Here is a 22,864-nt window from a genome sequence, read left to right on the forward strand (position 1 = left end):
GACCCGATTTATGACAAAATGTTATTTTTTATATTGAAAGTATTACTTTTTATTACAAATATGGATCGGTTAGACCCATATCACATATATACATTTGTGAGATCGTATATTCTCCGTATTAATTTATTCCAAAGGTTTTATGTTATTAAAGTTAGAACCATTACTAGAGATTCAAAGTTATCAACATTAGAGCCACTACTAGAGATACATACCTTGATTATGACTAATTTAGGATTAGAAGTTGTACAAATATCATATGTATTACAAAAGTTTTAAGGTTTGATGTATAAAAACTAAAGAATACATTAACTTAACGTTTGGCTCCTTAGATATGATGACAAATGAAGTATGATATCTAAATGATATATTAATGTTTATAAATAATATAATCATTTATAACAAATTTAATTTTTTCTGTAAAAGTTGAGGGAAAAGTTAAATAAAACGAATATATGTAATGAGTTAATATCTCATTTTTCGCACCAAACAATGTTTAATTCATCGTTTAGTTCGTGAGATGAGATTATGTAATATATATATGAATGATATATCATTATGTAGTATAATGATTTATAATTCCGATCGATTGTAAAACTTGATCCAAACATTTATTGATCACCTAGTACCTCGTCGTTTCTCACCAACGGATGCCAAATTGTTTGTGAACTAAAAACATAATTGCATTGATCTAGATAAAGTTCTTTAAATGCAAAAAAAAACAAAAATTTGCGTTAGACGATATCACGGATTATATTTTATGATTCAAATATCTTATTTGAGTCATTTCATGACCGTCTCAGAGACCGTCTCAGAATATACCTACACAATTCTAGAATTTGGAACTCTCTGTGTAATGCGTGTATATATAGTTGTGGTTAATAGGAAAAGTTGGTTGTCGACTGTGGTGTTTTCCATAGAGAGGAGAATTTAGGGGACAAAAAAACAATCGTCCAACCAAATCCCTAAATTGAATCTCTCTCTCGACAATCACACCTCAGAGAACAAAGCCCGTTCGCTGTTGCGATACAGATCGGTTCAAACGATGCCGTCTCGCAGAAGAGCGCTCCTCAAGGTCATCATCCTCGGTGACAGCGGGTAAGGCGTTTTTTTTGCTGTTGCGCTTAATTTGGCTCGATTCTTTGAGGAAATTGTTGATTTGTTGTTGTTAGGGGTTCATTTTCGATGTTTTTCATTTGATTGTGGTGCCGGCGGGATTTGGGGCTTCGTATCTTTCATTCTCTTACTCTATCGTTCGAATAAGGGTCTATTTTATTTTATTTCGTTTTTTCTAATGTAGTTGAGTAGATGACATAGGTAACTTAATTAATATATTTGATGTTACTGTTTTTCTTCTTCAATTCCATGTTTTGGCCTGAGATTTTAATAAAGAAAATGTGATGGAAAAAATTTTGGTTATCAAGAGTTGCACCACAAATCATTTTGAACATTGAAATGGAGGGTGGAGCCAAAGAAATGACAACATTTTAAGTTTTAATCTTTGTTGTTATGTCACTGAAATATAATGTCCAAATGATTTCTATGCCATCACTTTAGATTGATTTGAGTGTAGGTTGTAAGATTTGTATCACCCTATTTGTATGTGTTGATACTTATGGTAACTGTTCTCTTTCTGCGATTTTCAGGGTGGGAAAGACCTCATTGATGAATCAGTATCCTTGATAGTTGTTCATGTTCATTAAGACAATACTCAGGCATATCTGAGAATTTTTTCTGTACATAATTTACTACTATGAGAAAAGATTCTTGTTTAGTTATTTGTATAATGTTTCCATCATCTGTTGATTAAAGATATGTAAACAAGAAATTCAGCAACCAATACAAGGCGACAATTGGGGCCGATTTCTTGACTAAGGAAGTGCAATTTGAGGATAGACTCTTCACTTTGCAGGTATGTCCGGGATAGATTTGTTTTTTCACGGTTTATGAGAGAAAATGCAGGGTTCATTGGCCAAAAAAACTCATGTTTACATAAAAAAAACCCTCCTCATCTCAAACTTTTCCTGGGTCAGATAAGTCATATCCAAGGACACACTTTTTTTAATACTTGATATAGGATATCAAGTAATATGTCTGGTTCATTGTATTATCAGAAAGTAGAATGCTGACATATTACTGTTTACAGTGATACTCATTAGGTGCCTTTGAAAACGCAATGGAAAAATGAAATTTATGTGATATTTTGTCTTTTCATCGACCCTTGTTATTTTTAGTAGTGTCTCTCGACCTTGGATGTTATGTTGAGTTTTTATGCCTTAAGATTGATTTTTGTTCTAGTAGATATGGGATACAGCTGGCCAAGAGAGGTTTCAAAGTCTTGGGGTTGCTTTTTACCGCGGTGCTGATTGCTGTGTGCTTGTCTACGATGTCAATGTGATGAAATCATTTGATAATCTTAACAACTGGAGAGAAGAATTCCTAATTCAGGTATCTATTTCAGGTTTCTTTTCTTAGTTATCTTCTTCCATCAAACTGAATTAAGCACAACCGTCTCGCAGTGCCTTTCAATTTACCTATTTATTTCTCACACTTCAGACTTTTGATATGATTTATCCAGTATATTATATTTCCTTCTAATGTATATATAATTTAAATAAATCTGCCAAGTCCCCCTTTTCCATGAATTGTAAGAGCTCAGGTCCTCCATGGGCCCAACCCTTGCAGATGTGAAATATGAAGTAATAAGTTTAATTCTTAGCATTGTCATCCTCCGGCTGGGGTATTTGCTGTTTTAGCAAAATAGTAGTTTGTATTTTTCAAGTGCTTTTATTATTATTTTTAATCGATTTTGTATGCAATTCATTTGGTTAATAGTAGCTATGATGCATTTGATAAAGAAAGATTCTTCATCCTGATGATATTTCTGTTCTCGTTCACTTAACTGAAGAGATGGAAAATACTAACAAAACTGGAAAATGTCTACAGGCAAGTCCGTCAGACCCAGAAAATTTTCCATTTGTTGTGATCGGTAACAAGATCGATGTGGATGGAGGAAATAGTAGAGTGGTATTCATCTCTCTCTCTCTCTCTCCTTAAATTAACTGTATTGTTTTACAAGAATTCTTGCTCTTTCATGTTTATATATGTGCATCTATCTTATTCGTTTTATTCTTTTGAGGATGACTGGGAGTTTGCATTTGTGGGGTGATGGGTAGGGTTGGAGATGAGAGGTAGCAAGCCTGATAAACCAATATAGTTGTACTATACTGATGCTTATCACTATTTTATTGTTGAAGCTGTAAACGTTTATTTTGGATTGAAAATGTTTGTGCTGTCTTATTTGAATCCCCACAGGTATCTGAGAAAAAAGCTCGGGCTTGGTGTGCCTCGAAAGGGAATATTCCCTACTTTGAGACTTCTGCCAAGGAAGGCACCAATATTGAAGAAGCTTTTCAGGTTATTGCAAAGAATGCTCTGAAGACTGGAGAAGAAGAAGAAATGTAAGTGCATTAAATTTCATGTGAAATCTGGTTATTTTTTCAAACATGACCGTTCACCGAGAGGGAGTTATGTGTATTAGTTAATGTTCTTGCACGTAGTCATTCATCTGTTGTTCCAGAAAAGTACTTGAACCATGTGGTGCACATAATGATCCTTTAAGTTTGACACTCACGCACGTTAGCTTCTTTCTCTTGATTGTATTAATCTTTTGAAAATTTGTTCATGCTGGTGAAGATATTTGCCGGACACAATAGACGTTGGAAGCAACAGTCAGCAAAGGTCGAGCGGATGCGAGTGTTGAATGGATTTATATTATTGAAAAAAGTTTCCAGAACTTCAAAGATGAATTGGTGATTCTTGTGTCTTTCCGTAGTGACAATGTTTCGTTGTGGAGGGAACTGGTCTCAAGTGTTTATCTTGTCCAATATCTATCTATGTTCTATTTTCAATTTGGCAAGAACCGGATAGGGCTCTCTGCAAAGATTGTGTAAAATTATTGTTTCTCAACACCATTTTTTCAAGTTGCTCTTCCCCTTTTTTTTGCATTGCAATATAAACCGACCAAATTCTGATGATATATAGCTGTTTATTTTGTTCTCTTGTGTTCGTTTTTGAGTTTTGTTTGAATAAAATCTTTTTTCATTTGGGTTACATTTGTATTCTCTCTACATAGCCAATTGAGCCTTCTTGAATGAACATCTCTTCTAGGGGAGTATTTATTCTATACTTTCAAAGACTTTTGATGATTTTTTTTAAAATGATGGACTTTTGTGGAGTTGAAGGATTTTTATCGACTTTTATGGAATCTCATAGAATTGTAAAACAAATTTCATAGACTCTTATAGAATTTTTTTCAAGATTTTTGTAAATTTTTGTAAACTTTTTCATAGAATTATGTGAATTTTGTAGTTTATAATTGTGATTTATTTTTAATTAATTTTTTTAAAATAATTATTAGACATAAATAACTTCTTCAATTTTAAATTATTATTTTTATTTATGAATGTAAATGAATTTTACTTATTTAAAAGTTAAATCAATTTAATTTGTGAAAAACGACAAATGAACTGTCCAATTTATTGAAATCAAAAAATTTCAATTTTTTATGTAAATTCAACATATTAATGAATAATATTTTTATAAGTTCATAATAAAATTTTATTAAAAGAACACTCAAAATAATGAGTAGTCTTTTATAAAAAAAATCTAATCATTACTGACAATTTGATCAACATCGTTCTACATTCCATTGGCTATGATATCCCTCCATGCATTAGTATTTGTTCGTTGTTGTTTTTGAGTATTAAATAACTGATCAAAGTCGTCATCTTCATAAACTTGTGTTGATGAAGACAATTGAGTTTCATTATCTAATTCAATTTGAAATTCATCAAATTGACACTTCTTTCAAAGAAAATTGTGTAATATAGCATATGCCAATATAAGCCCTGTTAGGGGTGGGAAAAAATACCGAATGTTCGGTATACCGAGATTACCGTAACAAAAAAAAATATCGAATTTACCGAATTTTAAGTATACCGAAGATTTCGATACGGTACGATAACAATATCGAATTTTTCGGTACGGTAACGATATCCAATTTGAAAATTTTGATATATACCGAAATACCGAAAAATATTCAAAAATTTTAAAATATATAATATTTTAAAACAATAAATTATAATTTTTTTTAAAATGTAAGGTTTTTTTGTTCAATATACCAAAATTTTGATATATCGATATGAATTTGCTTATACAATAATCTAAGATATAGATTAACTAAAATTAAAGAAAATAATTAAAAATAAAATGCTATATAATAATTAATAAAAAAATTAAATTTTAATTATGTTTTTAAAAAGTACAAATAAAAGGAAAAATAAATAGATGATAAAAGAATGAAAGTTTGTATTGAATTTGGGAGATTTATCAATTAAATGTACATCCAAATCTTTAGGTTGAATCAAAGACTTTTGTTGACATTTTATTGTTGTACCTTAAGCTATAATTCTTGTACTTAATAGAATTCATAGAGTCATTAAAAATCTATTGACATTTTGAATTCCTATAGACTTTTGTAGAGTTTTTAAAAGTCAAGTTTGAATACCACATGACTTTTTAAAATTCCACAAAAGTTTACATTGAATACCACTAAACTTTTATGGAGTATATAAAAGTCTAGTTTGAATACCTCTAGACTTTTAAACTCCATAAAAGTCATTAAAAGTCTATAACCAATACACCCCCTTTTAGAATATTATGTGACACCTTTAGTGGAAAAAAAAAACACAGTACTCGCAGTAAGCACTAGGTTCGTGTATTTCATTCACTTTTTATTATATTAAATTGTTTTTAAAAAATTGCGAGTAACCTCAAGCTCTTGCATCTTACAGACCAGACGAAAAACAAATTCATTGCATAAACTAATCAATTAACAAAAAGAAAACAGAACATTCCATGTTTCTGTCCCATCCAACATGGCTCTGCTGTAAAAACTTAAGAACTCGAACCACATCAAATACCACCAGATGATTCACTAACAGATTGATTTTTCTTTGATCTTTTACGTTTTCTGCTCCTGTTTCTTACACTGTTATCTACCGTTTTGCTTTCCTGCAATCAAAATTGGAGTCTCAGCAACAGATACTACAAAGGAAACACCACAAATTATAACCGCTTAGTACACTCCAAAAAAAGGCTCAGTTACATGAGGATATCAAAAGATGGATAGAGACTACAACCAGTAATTTTAAGCTAAATTGCTATTTTACTCTCAAATTTAATTATATTTATTTGATTTAATCCATTTAAATCATTCAGGTATGGAGCCTCAGAGAAGTTCTTACGTCGATCAAAACCACTAACTATTTGTTTTAGGGCACTGGAACATGTTTTTCAGGCTCCAAAATCTATTCTTTACGCATAGAAAAATAAAATTCTGGTAATTTCAAGGTTCACCGGAATTAAACTTAAAATAATCTGAGTTCATGTCAGTATCTATACACCAATTATATATTAATTTATCATTAATCATGGCTGAACACACTTTCCATAAAGGTATATGATAAGCATGGATGGAATAAAATTATTGGAAATACTACAAAAATCCACACCTTTCCTGCCGCAGAATTTTCATTCATCTTTGTCTTTTTCTTCTTGCATGACAGTGGGTTTGGACCCTGCAATCAAAACAAGCATATCCTTGGTAACATTAAAAAAAATCCTGATTGAACAAGACTGTGTTGCGTAATTCTGCTATAATTTGTGTTTCAAGATGGTGGACAGAAGCAATATTAACTTTCATACAATGAATGTCACATCTTCAGCAACCAAATGTCCGCAAAATTATGAAATAAGAGAAAATCTTGTGACTTCCCATGTGAGAGCAAACTATTTGGACATTGGGCTACAATCACATCGAAAGAAGTGATTTCTCCACAATATATTTAAATATTGAAAACAATTGAGAAAGTAAAAGCTACGTGAAGGGATTCCACAGGAATGGCGAAAAGAAAAAAGATGACATGAAATTGATGTTAACCTTTGCTCTCTTTCGCTTGAACTGAGCTTTATCATTCAGCACTATCCTACTTGGTTTATCATTTTTGTTGGGATCCTGATGATTTTCGTTATCGCCATTCACATCCAAAGTGTTGCACGCTTCTTCACTGTCTGCTCTGTTTTTCTTTCCTAACATCTTGTATTCCAACTCAGTCATATGTGAGCGCCCTTCTTCAGCAGTCTTGGCAAACTCATGCTGAACTGCTGATGGACGTTCGAGAAACAGAGCATTTCGAAGGGCATATACGATTGGCACTCCTGGTATCTGCAAATGGCAGCCTTAAAAAGTTGAATGTCTAACAAAAATGTGGTTTTTGCTACTCAACATACAAACAGCATGAAAATTTGATTTTGCACATAAAAAAAGCAGGAACCTCTTGGAACTTCTTCCTCAGCTCAGCATCCTGTGTTGCAACAAAAAAGTGCTCGGAGTTGTTTTCACCAATAATTTCCGTCATGCACGCTGCAGCAGTTTTTCTCTTCTCATGGTCACATCTAGAAATCCGCTTATTGAAAGTTAAACTCACATTTGAATATCCATAGGCCAACCTAACTAACAACATGAGCGAGAGTATTGCAATGAAAAATCACAGCATGATCAAAGCAGGTTGTTCAATCTTGTTTACATTGATCCTCAAATTTCGAAACTCTATCTCCTATAGAGACATTCGGCGCAGACTAAAGCATATAGCAGCATAGTTCCACCACCAAAATAAAAAATTTATCCAAACCACAAACCATTTTCAGAGTCTAGAATGAAGCAAACATCAAATACAATGATGAAGCGAACATGCCCAATAATACATAAAAATCAAAATGACTAACCTTGCAGTTATCAGGTTTCGGGCAGCATTAAGAGAATCAGAAAACGATTCACCAAGGCTTCTCAACTCTGCAATAACACATCTGTCGCCAAATATTTCCTAACCCAATTAACAATCAATTAACTATGATTTACCCAAAAAGTTCAGAATAAATCGAAAATCATCAAACCTGGTAGTGAAGATTTTGACAGCAACGCCAAGAATATTGGCCAATGCAGTATCAGCGGGAGTGATTCCATTCGACAGAACATGGTGCACAAAGGTCCCATCACATAGGATTTTGAACGGCTCTCGGAATCCATAGCAAGCCGTGTAGAATCTCACAGCTCTTCGATGCCGCTTCTGCTTTTTCACCCTCATTTATCTAATTCAACCAAAAAAACATTTCAATTATAAGGTAAGAAACCAAATCTTGAAAACGAAGATCTAAATTCATCTACATCAATAACAGCAATTTCAGAAGAATATAAAATTACTTGAAAACCGAATCGACAGCAGCGAGGCGAGGACGGGTGAATTGTGCAGCCGAGCTAGGGTTTATGATTTTTTTTGAAACAGGGGTTTATGAAATTTTTTTAGTATGATATATTAAATTTTAAATTGAGTAATATATTTATTCAATAAATAATAAAAATTGAATTTTAAATCAATAGTATTATTGTTTCAATTAGTTGTTTAAATAAATTATAAAACAAAAAAAAAAATCACAATCCACTTTTAGGTATGAACCAATTGTAATTTTTTAAAGAAAAACACAGGCCGATCGAGCTTAAGCAAGAAAGGAGATGGATCCATGTGTTTTATATATCGTTTCTGTTTAAATATGTTCGAGTTTGAATTCAAGTTGATTTGTAATGAATATATGAATTGTTTGAATGCATTTGAATTTATGGGACTTCATTTTGTGTTTAAGTCGTATAAAAGACATTGTCGAAGATATTTTTCTCAATATGGATGACATCCAAGTTATGTCTTATAAAGTTCGTACTCCCACTTGAACAAGATCACCACAAGGATTGAAGCTCGGCAATTAACGACGGAAGGAATACGTCCAGTTTGTCTTTTGGGTTACTCGGTCCAGGTCTAATCACAGACAAGAATATGTATTCGTCTTTCATACACATCTAAGGTGGTAAATTGTATGGAATAACAATGATAGGCCATGACGAATACTGCTAGCCACTTTGTCCAAATGGTTGGAATTCATCTGTTAATAGTCTTAGGGGTGTATTCAATGTATGAGATTTATTGACTTTAATCACTTTTGTAGATTTTAAAGTCTAGAGGTATTCAATCAAAGATGATACAAAACGTCAAAATGACGCAACGCTGCACAATCAGAAGGGTTATCATAATGTCACCGTCAAAATGGTGGTCATTATGCCAATGCATATGTGACGTTGTAGCTTTCAAAGCATACAACCTAAGCAAACGTGGAGTGATCGGAAAATAATATATCAACTTGTATGGAATTCTCTTCTTCTCAGGATTTTGAGATCGATTTCTACTACGTTTGTACCGAGGATGTTCACATATCTTACACTCTACCAAAACATCGTCAACACCCCAGTATATCATACAATTATTCTTACATGCATCAATCTTCTCAACCGGAAGCCCTAGATCTTTGATAATTTTTTTGGTCGCGCAAAAACTCTCGGGGACGTAGTTATCAGACGGACATAACTCTGACATGAGTTGACACATGTCATTGTAATTGCGCTCGGACATGTTGTGTTCATGTTTCATCTTCAGTAACCGAGCGAGCACAGACAACATAGAATGATCGTGTAGATTTTCATCCCAAATTTCTTAGTCGACTGATTTAATACATTCATACAATGATTTAATATAACTGTTTGGACTTTCAGGATCTTCGGGAACATTATTTATTGTAGGATTTTCTTCACCAAAATTCTCATTATCATTTTCAAGATTTTCTTCAAAGTTAATATTTTCTTCAATAGTATCAAAAAAATCCGGAAATGTAGTTTGAGCAATTCGTGGTGCAATACGATACGAAGATGACGAATGAGCTTCCATATTAAGATTAGAATAGAACGGATGAATGTATTCCTCTCAATCAAAAAAACAATTGTAGTAATTCGGTACAAATCCATAACGATCGAGATATATCTTAACGGTATTTTCACCAAAATATATTTTGTTCTGACATTTTTTTCGATTGCAAAGACAACATATATTTCTATTTAATAAACACTCAGGATGACTAAGTGCAAATATTACAAACAACTCTATACCAACACAATATTCATTCGTTAGAAATTCATTCTCCAACCGCCGTTACATTCAATTTCTATCGTTATTCAATTTATCCTACAAGAAAATAAATAAGATGTATTCTATTTAATATATATCATTTCCTTATTGATTAAAAAAATTAATATATGTAATAATTTTAATGTTGACAATTTATATAAATTAAATTCAACCACATAAGTGGACAGATTTAATAATTTCAATGTTGACCATTTATATAAATTAAATTATATAATATTTTAATAACAAATTAAACATGCAATTATATTATTTAATTTCTAAATAACATGCCATAAAAACAAATTAAACTACATATAAATCTACAACAAACTTACAATATGATCGTAAAAGACGTCGGAGCACTGTGCACGCGCAAAAAAATCAGCTGGAAGACGACCTACAAGCTAACAAAATTCATGCTCTTAATCAACACTAAGAAATTTACAACGAATTGAATCCAAAAAACTTACCCCAACTCGAAAATGGACCGAAGAGAAAATTTTATCGCAGAAGGGAAGTGGTGCGGAAAAAATGGACCGAGCAGGGGCATATTTGTAGAAAAATGAGAACCGTCGCTAATAGCGACGGTTTATTAGAAAACGGTTGCTATTGGCGACGGTTTTATTTAAACCGTTGCCATTTTGCGACGGTTTACAAACGTCGCCGATCTGTATCGGCGATGCTTTAAAACGTCGCTGATAGCGACGGTTTTAAATGCGTCGCTAATTTTATAATTGGCGACGGTTTCTTTATTAGCGAACAGTTTGGCTTAATTAGCTATGATTTTGCGCAGCAATTTTCCAAATACCAAACCGTCGGCTAGTCGTCAAAGAACAATTTAGCATCGTTTTATATAAAACTTGATGCCACATAATTACTCAGAGTGAAAGTTCAGTATCGTTGTGTATCTTAGTCATTTCATTGGAGTTGATTTTTCATATACTAATAAGCGATTTTTAATAAGATTGTGACTTTATCTATTGAATTTATAATTTAAGAGAATAAACACATCCTCCACTTTGATTAATTTCATATAACACAAGAGCATTGATTAGTTAACATCCTTCTAATAAAAAACTAGTCTACGTGATAATGAACCGCACTCAAGCATGTTATAACACAATTTGATCTAGTTCGCCTGCTAACCTCGACATAGTTTGTTGATATATAATTGATCTTATATGATAAGTATGTTGGTCAAACGTGAAGCACACTCCAAAAAGATAATGAGAGCCTTATGCAACATATAATTTTGAAACTTTTCCACTTTCTAGAAATGTTCCATGCATACAATTTCGGTCATTTAGTGGGAGACTGAGAACTTGCGAAACAATTATCTTCTTTCAAAATTTAAATTTAAATATTTCTTCAATCTCCTATGTCTATTGAGTAATATAATAAAGCCAAAATGTCTGCCCAATTAATTTCAAGTATTTACACCACTAATTTACATTACTTTTTGCCATTATCCACTTTTCATCGAGAAAACCCGAACCCGCCGCTGTGGGTCGGGGGACGAACTCGGAACAGATCATCAAACCCGCAGGAAAAGCTCGGAGTGAAGGGACTCGGGTTTCCAGGAAATAATCTGTAATTTGTATACTTTCGTATATTGTTCGAGAGTTCAACTCTTGCATCGACTATCTTTTTTCCTATTTACAAGTCACATTTGTTACCCCAAAAAAATACATACATCTACTCAGATACAAAATTTTAAAGACGCATATTACGACGTATATTGCACAAAACACTTCCAAGAATCCATGATCATACAACTTTATGCGATCTAAACACGCACGAAACGAAGTTCCACAAATTCAAATCCGTTCCAACAATTCATTACAAATCAACTTAAACTCGAACTCGAACATATTTAAACAGAAACGACAAAACACATGGATCCATCTCCCTTCTTGCTTCTACTTGGTATTATTTCAACTATTCACAATAGTAGGCTATGGTTCTTCAGGATGAAGCTGATCCTGACTGTGATATACTATAAAAGTTCGCTTGGCTTCGAAATTTCGAGCAAACCGGTCGGTTTTCATTCCGGAGGAAGGGTTCTGATTGAAGAGGTCTTGGATTGCCTTAGGCATCGGCTCACCATTCATCTTACTCTTCCAATAGTTTCCTCCATCTTTTCTTCCATTAGCAATATAAGCAAACTGAAATATGAATCATCAAGGAATAATTAAAAAATAATTAATCATATTTTAAATAAAAATTGATTCATATGGAATCAATAAATATTTGATTGCAGAAAAAATATAGATGTGTATGTATTTTTTGACCACCCCAGAAAACTTGAAGATGAAAGAATTGAAATCCACTAAAATTTTCACAATTACTCGAGCATGGAAATAATATATATACACGAAATCCTGAAAATTTTAAGAAATAAATCAGAAAAAAACCTTCTGATTTAAATTTAAATTTTTACAAACAAGATCACACCATGATCATAAATTAGAAATTAATAAAAAAAATCACAACACTGTAATTTTTTAAAGAAAAACACAGGCCGATCGAGCAATTGTTCGAAGGAAAGAAAACATACTTACGAATATTCTGAATTTTGGTAAGCATATATAAAACATATAAGCGTAAGATTATACCAATAGAATCGAGAGGAGGAAGAAGACTGAAAAATCTCTCGTTCTCATCTTCAAAACTTGGTGTACTTTTTTTTTATCGTAAAGTTTATAGCCTCTGACTTTAGTATATTATATAGAGATTAGGCATACACCTAAAAAAAGATTTGATTCAAATTTCTATATATTTTTCAACAAGGAAATAATTATTTTCATAGTCAACTCCCCACGTTATGAGATTGGGAGCCATCACTTTTTTACTATGGACAAAATCGAGCAATCAAAAAGGTTAGTGCTACCTATGTATTACATATGCATGCATGACTATTGTTTTGGTACGGTGGATTTGATTGATTGGTTGATTGATTACCATTAATTGCACAATTCTTGTGATGATATATATATAATCAGTGTGTTGTATGTGATACGGTGTCATGAATCTTTATCTGTGAGATGCGTCCATCATATTGATATTCACAATAAAAAAGTAATACTCTTAGCATAAAAAATAATAATTTTCCATGGATCACTCAAATAAGATACATGTCTCACAAAATATGACTCGTGAGATCGTCGCACAAAAGTTTGTACCATATATAATAAGTATATATAGTTTTGATAAATTGTATATGTATCGTGCTCATTTATATCAGCATTGATGAAATATTATTCAAATATTGAATGCGATTAAATATAGAAAAATTACACATTCAATATGTGAGTGACACTTTATCGGTGTTCATACAAATTTGATATCGATGATATTTACGTTCAAACTTTGACCAAATGATTCAGAATTAAAAAGTATTTATTGGATTTATTAAATGCAAATTATTACTAATTAAAACCTCCATTCGATACCATATTTCGATTTTTTCCGAAAGTGAACAAATTATATGCCCTTTTCACCTTTTTCTAGATGAGATTGTGCTACTTTGACTTCCATTTAATTTTATATCTAAAGTAATAATAATCTTTTTGAGCTAAAAAAGTAATAATATTTTCATGTATCAATCACGTGTAATAAATATATATTAAACGTCGGACCCATTATTATTTTATGAATAAAATTTCCTAATCACTAAAATAATCAACTAAATTGGCCAATAGTTTCCAAAATCTTGTAATTATTAGCCATTAATCTTGGCCACATGTGAAGCAAATAGTCAACCAAGGCAAAAACATTAAAATGTCCTTTGATTTTTCTCAACTTGCAAATGTACATTATATCAAATTTCAAGTTGATGAAAAATCTACTAATTGAATATTGCATGCAACCAATTTGCAGCCAAAAAAATAAAATGACAAATAGTGCCTAATTATTTTGTTTGTTTAAGAGTTAATTGGTTGAAAATGAGTCAAATTGGATCAAATGTAAGAGAATTGAATTTTTCACCATTTCTAGAAATAATTGGGGTGAAAAATGTTGGAAATACATGGATACTAATTTTGATAGCTAGCCAAAAAAATGGTCTAGAAATAGAATGATAGTGAAGTTGGAGCTCGAAATCTTTGTCGTTAAAACAAATTACCAAACTATGTTGGTCGGATTTAATAAGATTCTGGCTTTATCTATTTAATTTATAATTTAAGAGAATAAACACATCCTCCACTTTGATTAATTTCATATAACACAAGAGAATTGGTTAGTTAACATCCTTGTAATCAAATACTAGTCTCCGTGAGAACGATCCGAACTCAAGCATGTTATAACTTATAACACAATTTGATCTAGTTCATCTGCTAATCTCGACATAGTTTATTGATATATAAATGATCTTACATGGTAAGTAGGTTGACCAAACGTGAAGCATACTCCAAAAATATGATGAGAGCCTTGTGCATCATATAATTTTGAAACTTTTCCACTTTCTAAAAGTGTTTCATGCATACACTTTCGGCCATTTAGTGAGAGACTGAGAATTAACATAACATTTTAATCTTCTTTCAAAATTTAATTTTAAATTTTATTCTAAAATTTTGTACATAACCTTGATAAAATAATTGGGTATAAGGTATTAAAAAGCAGGTCCAAGTACTATAAGTTGGCCGTTGGAGCTTCTTACCCGACTCACCCATTTCAGCGAGATCACACGGTTCGTATTCAATTCATAATTTTTCAAACTCTTGATTAAATAATGACAATATGCAATCAATATTTGTTTAAATTTGGTGACGAGATTTCGTGCATATAGAAGCTTTCTAATGCTTATATTATGATGCTAAAGTATTGATTGCGATATACGGACTTTTGGAGAAGAAAACGTCGTATTGTTCATTGCAGCAACAAGGTTCTGATGGTGTACCACTATATCATTATGATTTTGAGAGCTTCACATACTCAAAGCTTTGTGATTCATTTATCGTGAGAGGAAAGTGGCATTCTCGGGAGATAACAATCAGCGGTTTCGAAAGGAGTTCGAGTTGGCGGATATTGAAGACGAGTAGTGTTCGTCAAGTGAAGTCTACCGAATGTGTTCGTCCAAGAGGCATCATTAGAAAAGAATGAGTCTTTTATTTATATAAGTTCTTATATGATCATAACATTTTATATTTATTGGATTCACTGGATAGCATTGTGTGGCCGCATAGATGTTAGTCAGTTGACCGAACCACATTAAAATCCCGGTGTTCTCGTGTTCTTTATTTTATTATTAACTCACTTAATAAACAACAATAAGAACAAATCGCTAATATTTCAAGATAATACAATTTTCAATATATATCGGTTTTGATATATTGCCCATCCACCTACTCATTTCCGTGCACATTATTGTGATGACATTCATTTACTAGATATAATAAAATATATACAAATTATATATCCAATAAGTGAGTAGGGATGGCAATTTCCTCCGAACCTGTTGGAGGATCCGATACCCGACCCGAATAGAAGAGGGTATGGAGGGATTTGTAGACCCGATTAAATAATCGGGTAATCGGGTATGGGGATTTTCGGGTTTGGGTATTGAGACGGGTTTGATGTAATCCGACCCACACCCGACCCGAATACTCGTTTAAATTAAATATAAATATATATATATATATATATGTATATATATAGTAATTATATTTATTTATATTAAATATTAATTTTCTATAATCCAAGTAAATCATACATATATAATAATTATATTTATTTATATTAAATATTCATTTTCTCAAACTCAAGTAAATCGATACTTTTTTTTCTCTCTTCCCTTTCGCTTTCACTTTTACGTTTCAAGGTTTTACCGCTCTTTTATTTTTCATTCAATTTTTCATCTTCTCCATTGGTAAGTTTATTCCATGTTTGACTTCAAAAATTGAAAAATATTTTATTTTTGTTGAATTGCGTACTTTTATTCAACTAATATAAACTATTTTTAATATTTTGTTATTTTTTCTATAAAATTTATTTTGCAAATTTTTATCATTAATAATTTTTCATATTGTTCATTTAAATAATTTTTTAAATATTCATAACTTCATTGAAACAATTTAAATTTGAAAAAATTCAATTGTATATGATAATAGGGTATTTGGGTAGGGTATGGGTATCCGATAATCCGATGAGTATGAGGATGCGGATGAAATTCAATACCGGATGGGTATGAGGATGAATTTAATAAATGGGTATGGGGATGAATGTATGAAATCCGACTCATACCCTACTCATTGTCATCCCTATAAGTGAGTGTGATTGATGAATATAATAGATGAACATAATATCAAAACTATGATGCGTTTTCTACTTGATAGAGAAAACTTGAAAGTTGACTGAGAAGCCAACATGACATATAAAATTAGGTTCTATGTTTTTCTGAACAGTTTCACCCTTTTTTTAATGGTGGGGTGGGGGAGTCACACCCTTTTCAAACACTATAAAAATGTATTAATTAAATATGTGTCTCAATCTATGGTGGCATCACATACACGCAAAGTCAAACGAATACTAAATTTGCAAAAACTATATCTTTTAATGTGGTCAGGAATATTGGCCTGCAGTGCAGTATATCTCAAACATATTTTTTCCCAAACTTTTTTATATAATTTTTTGACAGATTCAATGTGGCCTAGGTATGGTTTTTCAATTTTTTAATTTAATATTGCTTATGAATTTAATCTTTTATTTTGAGTTATTATCTTGAAAATAGAGTGATTTTTTAAGAAAATTATTTTTTCATTGATTTACAACAATATCGAGCCAAATAATGGATGAGGCAAATACGTTGAGTAAAAACTTGTGTGAGACAGTCTCATGGATGAGTCGTATTTTGTGAGACAGATCTCTTATTTGAGTCATCCATGAAAAATATTATTTTTTATGCTAAAATATTATTTTTTATCGTGAATATCGGTAGGGTTACTGTCTCACAAATAAAGATTCGTGAGACCGTCTCACAAGAGACCTACTCAAGACATAAAATCTCTTCTTTCGTAAAAAAAAAAAAAAATTGATTCGAATAAAAAATTATAAATATAATATCCATTATATATATTTTCTGGGATATTTGATTGTTGTAAAAAAAAAAGGGGGGTATATATGATTAATTTGGGGGTAAATTAGAGAAAAATACATCTGTGCATGATTTGTTTAAGATTCAATACCCAACAGAATTTTTTTGTATTTTAGTACCTGACAAAAGACCACCTTAGTTTTTACTACATGTTTAATGTATTTTGACATTTTTACCCTTTTAATTAATAAAAAATATATAAATACTTATTTTTGTTGGACATATTCTCTTTCCACTCATCAATCCCGATGCATTTGGATGACATATATATTAAATTTAAATATTTTTTTATTAAAAAAACAAATTCACAACTAATTGAATTTTTTGAAATACTTAGTTTTGCTTGTAAAATACTTAATTTCAATTTTAAAATACTTGATTCAGTAAATGAAATACTCAGAATGTTTATTAAAAACTGGATATTCGAATATGCATTTAAAAAAAAAACAAATTCGCAACTAATTGAATTTTTTGAAATACTTAGTTTTACTTGTGAAATACTTAATTTCAATTTTAAAATACTTGATTTAGTAAATGAAATACTCAGAATGTGTATTTAAAAACTGGATATTCGAGTATGCATTTAAAAAAAAATAAGTTCGCAACTAATTGATTTTTTTGAAATACTTAGTTTTACTTCTGAAATACTTGATTTAAATATTAAAATACTTGATTTAGTAAATGAAATACTCGAAATGTGTATTAAAAAGCTGGATATTCGAACATGCATTTAAAAAAAACAAATTCGCAACTAATTGAATTTTTTGAAATACTTAGTTTTACTTGTGAAATACCTAATTTCAATTTTAAAATACTTGATTTAGTAAATGAAATACTCAGAATGTGTATTAAAAAACTGGATATTCGAGTATGCATATAAAAAAAAACAAGTTCGCAACTAATTGAATTTTTTGAAATACTTAGTTTTACCTCAGAATGTGTATTAAAAAGCTAGATATTCGAATATGCATTTAAAAAAAAAAACAAATTCGTAACTAATTAAATTTTTTGAAATACTTAGTTTTACTTATGAAATACTTACTTTTAATTTTAAAATATTTGATTTAGTAAATAAAATACTCAGAATGTGTATTAAAAATTGAATATTCGAATATTCATTTTAAAAAAAACAAATTCGCAACTAATTGAATTTTTTGAAATACTTAGTTTTACTTGTGAAATAATTAATTTTAATTTTAAAATACTTGATTTAGTAAATGAAATACTCAGAACGTGTATTAAAAAAACTGGATATTCGAATATGCATTTAAAAAAAATCTCAACTAATTGAATTTTTTGAAATACTTAGTTTTACTTATGAAATACTTAATTTTAATTTTAAAATACTTGATTTAGTAAATGAAATAATTAGAATGTGTATTAAAAAACTGGATATTCGAATATGCATTTAAAAAAAATCGCAACTAATTGATTTTTTTGAAATACTTAGTTTTTCTTATGAAATACTTAATTTTAATTTTAAAATACTTGATTTAGTAAATGAAATACTCAGAATGTGTATTAAAAAACTGGATATTGGAATATCCAACGCAAGTTCACCAAATGCTCGCATTTCCATCCAAGATCCATTTGGATGACATGTTCATTTCATTTAATTATTTTTTTATTGTTAAAAAACAATTTCGCAACTAAGCATTGAACTTTTTCAAGTACTTAGTTTTACTTGCGAAATACCTAATTTCGATTTTAAAATAGTTGATTTGGTAAATGAGATACTCAGAATGGGTATTAAAATACTGGAAATTCGAATATGCAACATAAGTTCACCAAATGCTCGCATTCTATCCAAGATGCATTTGGATGACATGTTCATTTTATTTAGAAATTTTCTTTATTTTTTTTGAAAAAAATCGCAACTAAGCAATTAACATTTTGAAATACTTACTTTTATTTGCGAAATACCTAATTTCAATTTTAAATACTTGATTTGGTAATTGAGATACTAATAAAAGTTAATAAAATACTGGATATTCTAGTAGGCAATGTAAGTTCACCAAGGGCTCTCATTTCTATCCAAGATGCATTTAGATTACATGTACATTTCATTTAAATAATTTTTTTTAATTTTTAACAGAAAAACAAATTCGCAACCAAGCATTGAACTTTTTGAAGCACTTAGTTTTACTTGCCAAATACCTAATTTCAATTTTAAAATACTTGATTTGGTAAATGAAATACTTAGAATGTTGTATTAAAATACTGGATATCGAATATGTAACGTAAGTTCACCAAATGCTCACATTTCCTTCCAAGATGCATTTGGATGACATGTTCATTTCATTTTAAAATACTTGATTTGGTAAATGAGATACTCAGAATATGTGTTAAAATACTGGATATTCTAGTAGGCAATGTAAGTTCACCAAGTACTCGCATTTCCATCCAAGATCCATTTGGATGACATGTACATTTCATTTAAATATTTTTTTTATTTTTAAAAGAAAAACAAATTCGCAACTAAGCATTGAACTTTTTCAAGTACTTAGTTTTACTTGCGAAATAATTAATTTCAGTTTTAAAATACTTGATTTGGTAAATGAGATACTCATAATGAGTATTAAAATACTGGATATTTGAATATGTAACGTAAGTTCACCAAGTACTCACGTTTCCATCCAAGATGCATTTGGATGACATGTTCAAGGACTTTTCAGCAGCCAAAAAGCTTTGAAAAAGAAAAAAGGCTTAGAGCGAAGATTTAAAGATTTCCGGACAATGTTCTTCGAGAGAATATCTCGTGATAGGAACGAGTAACTTAATCCGTGGATTTACAATTTACAGAGAAATATGAAGTCGGATATACGTCGATAGTCATAGTTCAGTAGGTCGAAAGCTAGTGGATTTAATAAAACGACATGCAATTCATCCTTGATAAATAATTAAAGAGATTTAATTACTTCACTGAGTTGAATTAGTTTGACATAGCTTGAGAGGCGTGTTCAATTGGATATGAAATCTCGTCGAAAGCATAGATCATTGTCGAACGAATTAAGTAGATTAGCGAGAGGTATGTGAACCGAGATTCTCAATAAATTCATTTCTCAATTGAACTTTAATCAATCATTCTAGCTTATTTATTTCATCATTTAATCCTTGAACCATTTCATTGAGTTTTTATTTAATAATCGTAGTAGTAAACAATCATCTGAAGTATCGCTGCTAAAAATTGAATAACTGAGAATAATAATTGAGAAATACAGTCCTTAGAGGAACGATAATCGTACTCTTTTACGCTATATTATTACTTGACATCGTACACTTATGATTAATTCGAGCTTGAATATTATTAATTTTTACTAAGAATTTTACAATGAAAGTTTTGCTCGATCACAAAGCATGAAACATTTTGAAGTACTTACTTTTACTTGCGAAATACCTAATTTTAATTTTAAAATACTTGATTTGGTAAATGAGATACTCATAATATGTGATAGAATATTGGATATTCGAATATGCAACGTAAATTTAGTCATGATTGGTTTTTTCAACTAAGATTCATTAGAATACTTATTAATGTCATTTAAAGAAATGAAACAGTTCATTACTGATCGTGGAGTAAGAGTAAGTTGTTTGTAGATCAAAATAAGCACTTACTTTTAACAAAAATATAGTAGCATACTTGTCCCGGAGTAAAACTAAGTTTTTTATTTGTATACCGAAATAAATTGTTATTTTTATTTCATGAGAAGTGATGAGCAATGTATTTGTTAAAATTTCATTTGCATTGAAATTGCATCATAATGCATATTCGAATATCCAGTATTTTATTATCTATTTTAAGTATCTCATTTATAAAATCAAGTATTTTGAAACTAAAATTAGGTACTTATCAAGTAAACTAAGTATTTTAAAAGTTTCATGCTTAGTTGGGAATTTGATATTTTTTTTTTACAAAATAGATATCACATGAGAAGAATATGTCATCCAAATGTATCTTCTGAGGAAAGACTAACACTTGGTGAACTTACGTCGAATATTCGAATATCCAGTATTTTAATACTCATTCTGAGTATGTCATTTACCAAATCAAGTATTTTAAAATTGAAATTAGATATTTCGCAAGTAAAACTAAGTACTTCAAAAAGTTCAATGCTTAGTTACAAATTTATTTTTTTAACAATAAAAAAATAATTAAATGAAATGAACATGTCATCCAAATGCATCTTGGATAGAAATGCGAGCATTTGGTGAACTTACGTTGCATATTCGAATATCCAGTATTTTAATACAACATTCTAAGTATTTTATTTACCAAATCAAGTATTTTAAATTGAAATGAACATTTCATCCAAATGCATTTTGGATGGAAATGCGAGAATTTGGTGAACTTACGTTACATATTCGAATATTCAGTATTTTAATACAACATTCTAAATATTTCATTTACCAAATCAAGTATTTTAAAATTGAAATTAAGTATTTGGCAAGTAAAATTAAGTACTTCAAAAAATTCAATGCTTAGTTGCAAATTTCTTTTTCTTTTAAAAAATAAAAAAATATATTTAAATGAAAAGTACATGTAATCTAAATGCATCTTGGATAGAAATGCGAGCACTTGGTGAACTTACATTGCTTACTAGAATATCCATTATTTTATTAACTTTTATGAGTATCTCAATTAGCAAATCAAGTATTTAAAATTGAAATTTGGTATTTCGCAAATAAAAGTAAGTACTTCAAAATGTTCAATGCTTGGTTGCAATTTTTTTAAAAAAAAATAAAGAAAATATCTAAATAAAACGAACATGTCATCCAAATGCATCTTGGATAGAATGCGAGCATTTGGTGAACTTACGTTGCATATTCGAATTTTCAGTATTTTAATACCCATTCTGAGTATCTTATTTACCAAATCAACTATTTTAAAATCGAAATTAGGTATTTCGCAAGTAAACTAAGTACTTGAAAAAGTTCAATACTTAGTTGCGAATTTGTTTTTTAAACAATAAAAAAAATAATTAAATGAAATGAACATGTCATACAAATGGATCTTGGATGGAAATGCGAACATTTAGAGAACTTGCGTTGGATATTCCAATATCCAGTTTTTTAATACACATTCTGAGTATTTCATTTACTAAATCAAGTATTTTAAAATTAAAATTAAGTATTTCATAAGAAAAACTAAGTATTTCAAAAAAAGTCAATTAGTTGGGATTTTTTTTAATGCATATTCGAATATCTAGTTTTTTAATACACATTTTGATTATTTCATTTACTAAATCAAGTATTTTAAAATTAAAATTAAGTATTTCATAAGTAAAACTAAGTATTTCAAAAAATTCAATTAGTTGCGATTTTTTTTAAATGCATATTCGAATATCCAGTTTTTTAATACACATTCTGAGTATTTCATTTACTAAATCAAGTATTTTAAAATTAAAAGTAATTATTTCACAAGTAAAACTAAGTATTTCAAAAAATTCAATTAGTTGCGAATTTGTTTTTTTTTTAAAATGAATATTCGAATATCCAGTTTTTAATACATATTCTGAGTATTTCATTTACTAAATCAAGTATTTTAAAATTAAAAGTAAGTATTTCACAAGTAAAACTAAGTATTTCAAAAAATTCAATTAGTTGCGAATTTATTTTTTTAAATGCATATTCGAATATCCAGTTTTTAATA

At 30.0% G+C, this 22,864-nt stretch overlaps 2 protein-coding genes and 1 long non-coding RNA gene across 5 annotated transcripts; 1 reads left to right on the plus strand and 2 right to left on the minus strand.

Moving 5' to 3' along the window:
* Positions 1–877: 877 nt before the first annotated feature.
* Positions 878–4,110, plus strand: LOC140809680 (ras-related protein Rab7-like). The gene is made up of 7 exons (XM_073167379.1): positions 878–1,095; positions 1,644–1,670; positions 1,810–1,909; positions 2,299–2,445; positions 2,944–3,024; positions 3,313–3,458; positions 3,694–4,110. The coding sequence occupies exons 1-7, from the start codon at positions 1,043–1,045 to the stop codon at positions 3,758–3,760; spliced, it is 621 nt and encodes a 206-aa protein (XP_073023480.1). The 5' UTR covers positions 878–1,042; the 3' UTR covers positions 3,761–4,110.
* Positions 4,111–5,754: 1,644 nt separating this feature from the next.
* LOC140810637 (uncharacterized) lies at positions 5,755–10,663 on the minus strand. Of its 3 annotated transcripts, XM_073168490.1 has the most exons (8): positions 10,595–10,663; positions 10,460–10,521; positions 8,014–8,208; positions 7,846–7,926; positions 7,395–7,515; positions 7,001–7,285; positions 6,573–6,638; positions 5,755–6,072 (listed from the first exon to the last, which is right to left on the minus strand). In XM_073168490.1, exons 3-8 carry the CDS (start codon positions 8,202–8,204, stop codon positions 5,974–5,976), a joined length of 843 nt encoding a protein of 280 aa, XP_073024591.1. In that variant the 5' UTR covers positions 8,205–8,208; positions 10,460–10,521; positions 10,595–10,663; the 3' UTR covers positions 5,755–5,973. The 3 variants fall into 3 exon arrangements, with proteins under 3 accessions (XP_073024591.1, XP_073024590.1, XP_073024592.1); XM_073168489.1 differs by lacking the exons at positions 10,460–10,521; positions 10,595–10,663 and adding an exon at positions 8,321–8,438; XM_073168491.1 differs by lacking the exons at positions 10,460–10,521; positions 10,595–10,663 and adding an exon at positions 8,329–8,398.
* Positions 10,664–12,012: 1,349 nt separating this feature from the next.
* LOC140809934 (uncharacterized) lies at positions 12,013–12,872 on the minus strand. Its single transcript, XR_012113201.1, has 2 exons — positions 12,740–12,872; positions 12,013–12,289 (listed from the first exon to the last, which is right to left on the minus strand). It is a non-coding gene; the product is annotated as an uncharacterized lncRNA (long non-coding RNA).
* Positions 12,873–22,864: the final 9,992 nt, after the last annotated feature.

Source organism: Primulina eburnea, chromosome 13, assembly GCF_022965805.1.
Source record: "Primulina eburnea isolate SZY01 chromosome 13, ASM2296580v1, whole genome shotgun sequence".
Lineage (NCBI taxonomy): Eukaryota > Viridiplantae > Streptophyta > Magnoliopsida > Lamiales > Gesneriaceae > Primulina > Primulina eburnea.

Excerpts from the sequence above, each read along its gene's own strand:
- LOC140809680 (XM_073167379.1), top strand. The coding sequence starts at position 1,043 with ATGCCGTCTCGCAGAAGAGCGCTCCTCAAGGTCATCATCCTCGGTGAC. Across the intron at positions 1,096-1,643 it reads ATCATCCTCGGTGACAGCGG|GGTGGGAAAGACCTCATTGA; the intron begins GTAAGGCGTTTT and ends TGCGATTTTCAG. Across the intron at positions 3,459-3,693 it reads ACTGGAGAAGAAGAAGAAAT|ATATTTGCCGGACACAATAG; the intron begins GTAAGTGCATTA and ends ATGCTGGTGAAG.
- LOC140810637 (XM_073168490.1), bottom strand. The coding sequence starts at position 8,204 with ATGAGGGTGAAAAAGCAGAAGCGGCATCGAAGAGCTGTGAGATTCTAC. Across the intron at positions 7,927-8,013 it reads GTCAAAATCTTCACTACCAG|ATGTGTTATTGCAGAGTTGA; the intron begins GTTTGATGATTT and ends ATTTGGCGACAG. Across the intron at positions 7,516-7,845 it reads CGAAACCTGATAACTGCAAG|ATGTGACCATGAGAAGAGAA; the intron begins GTTAGTCATTTT and ends GCGGATTTCTAG.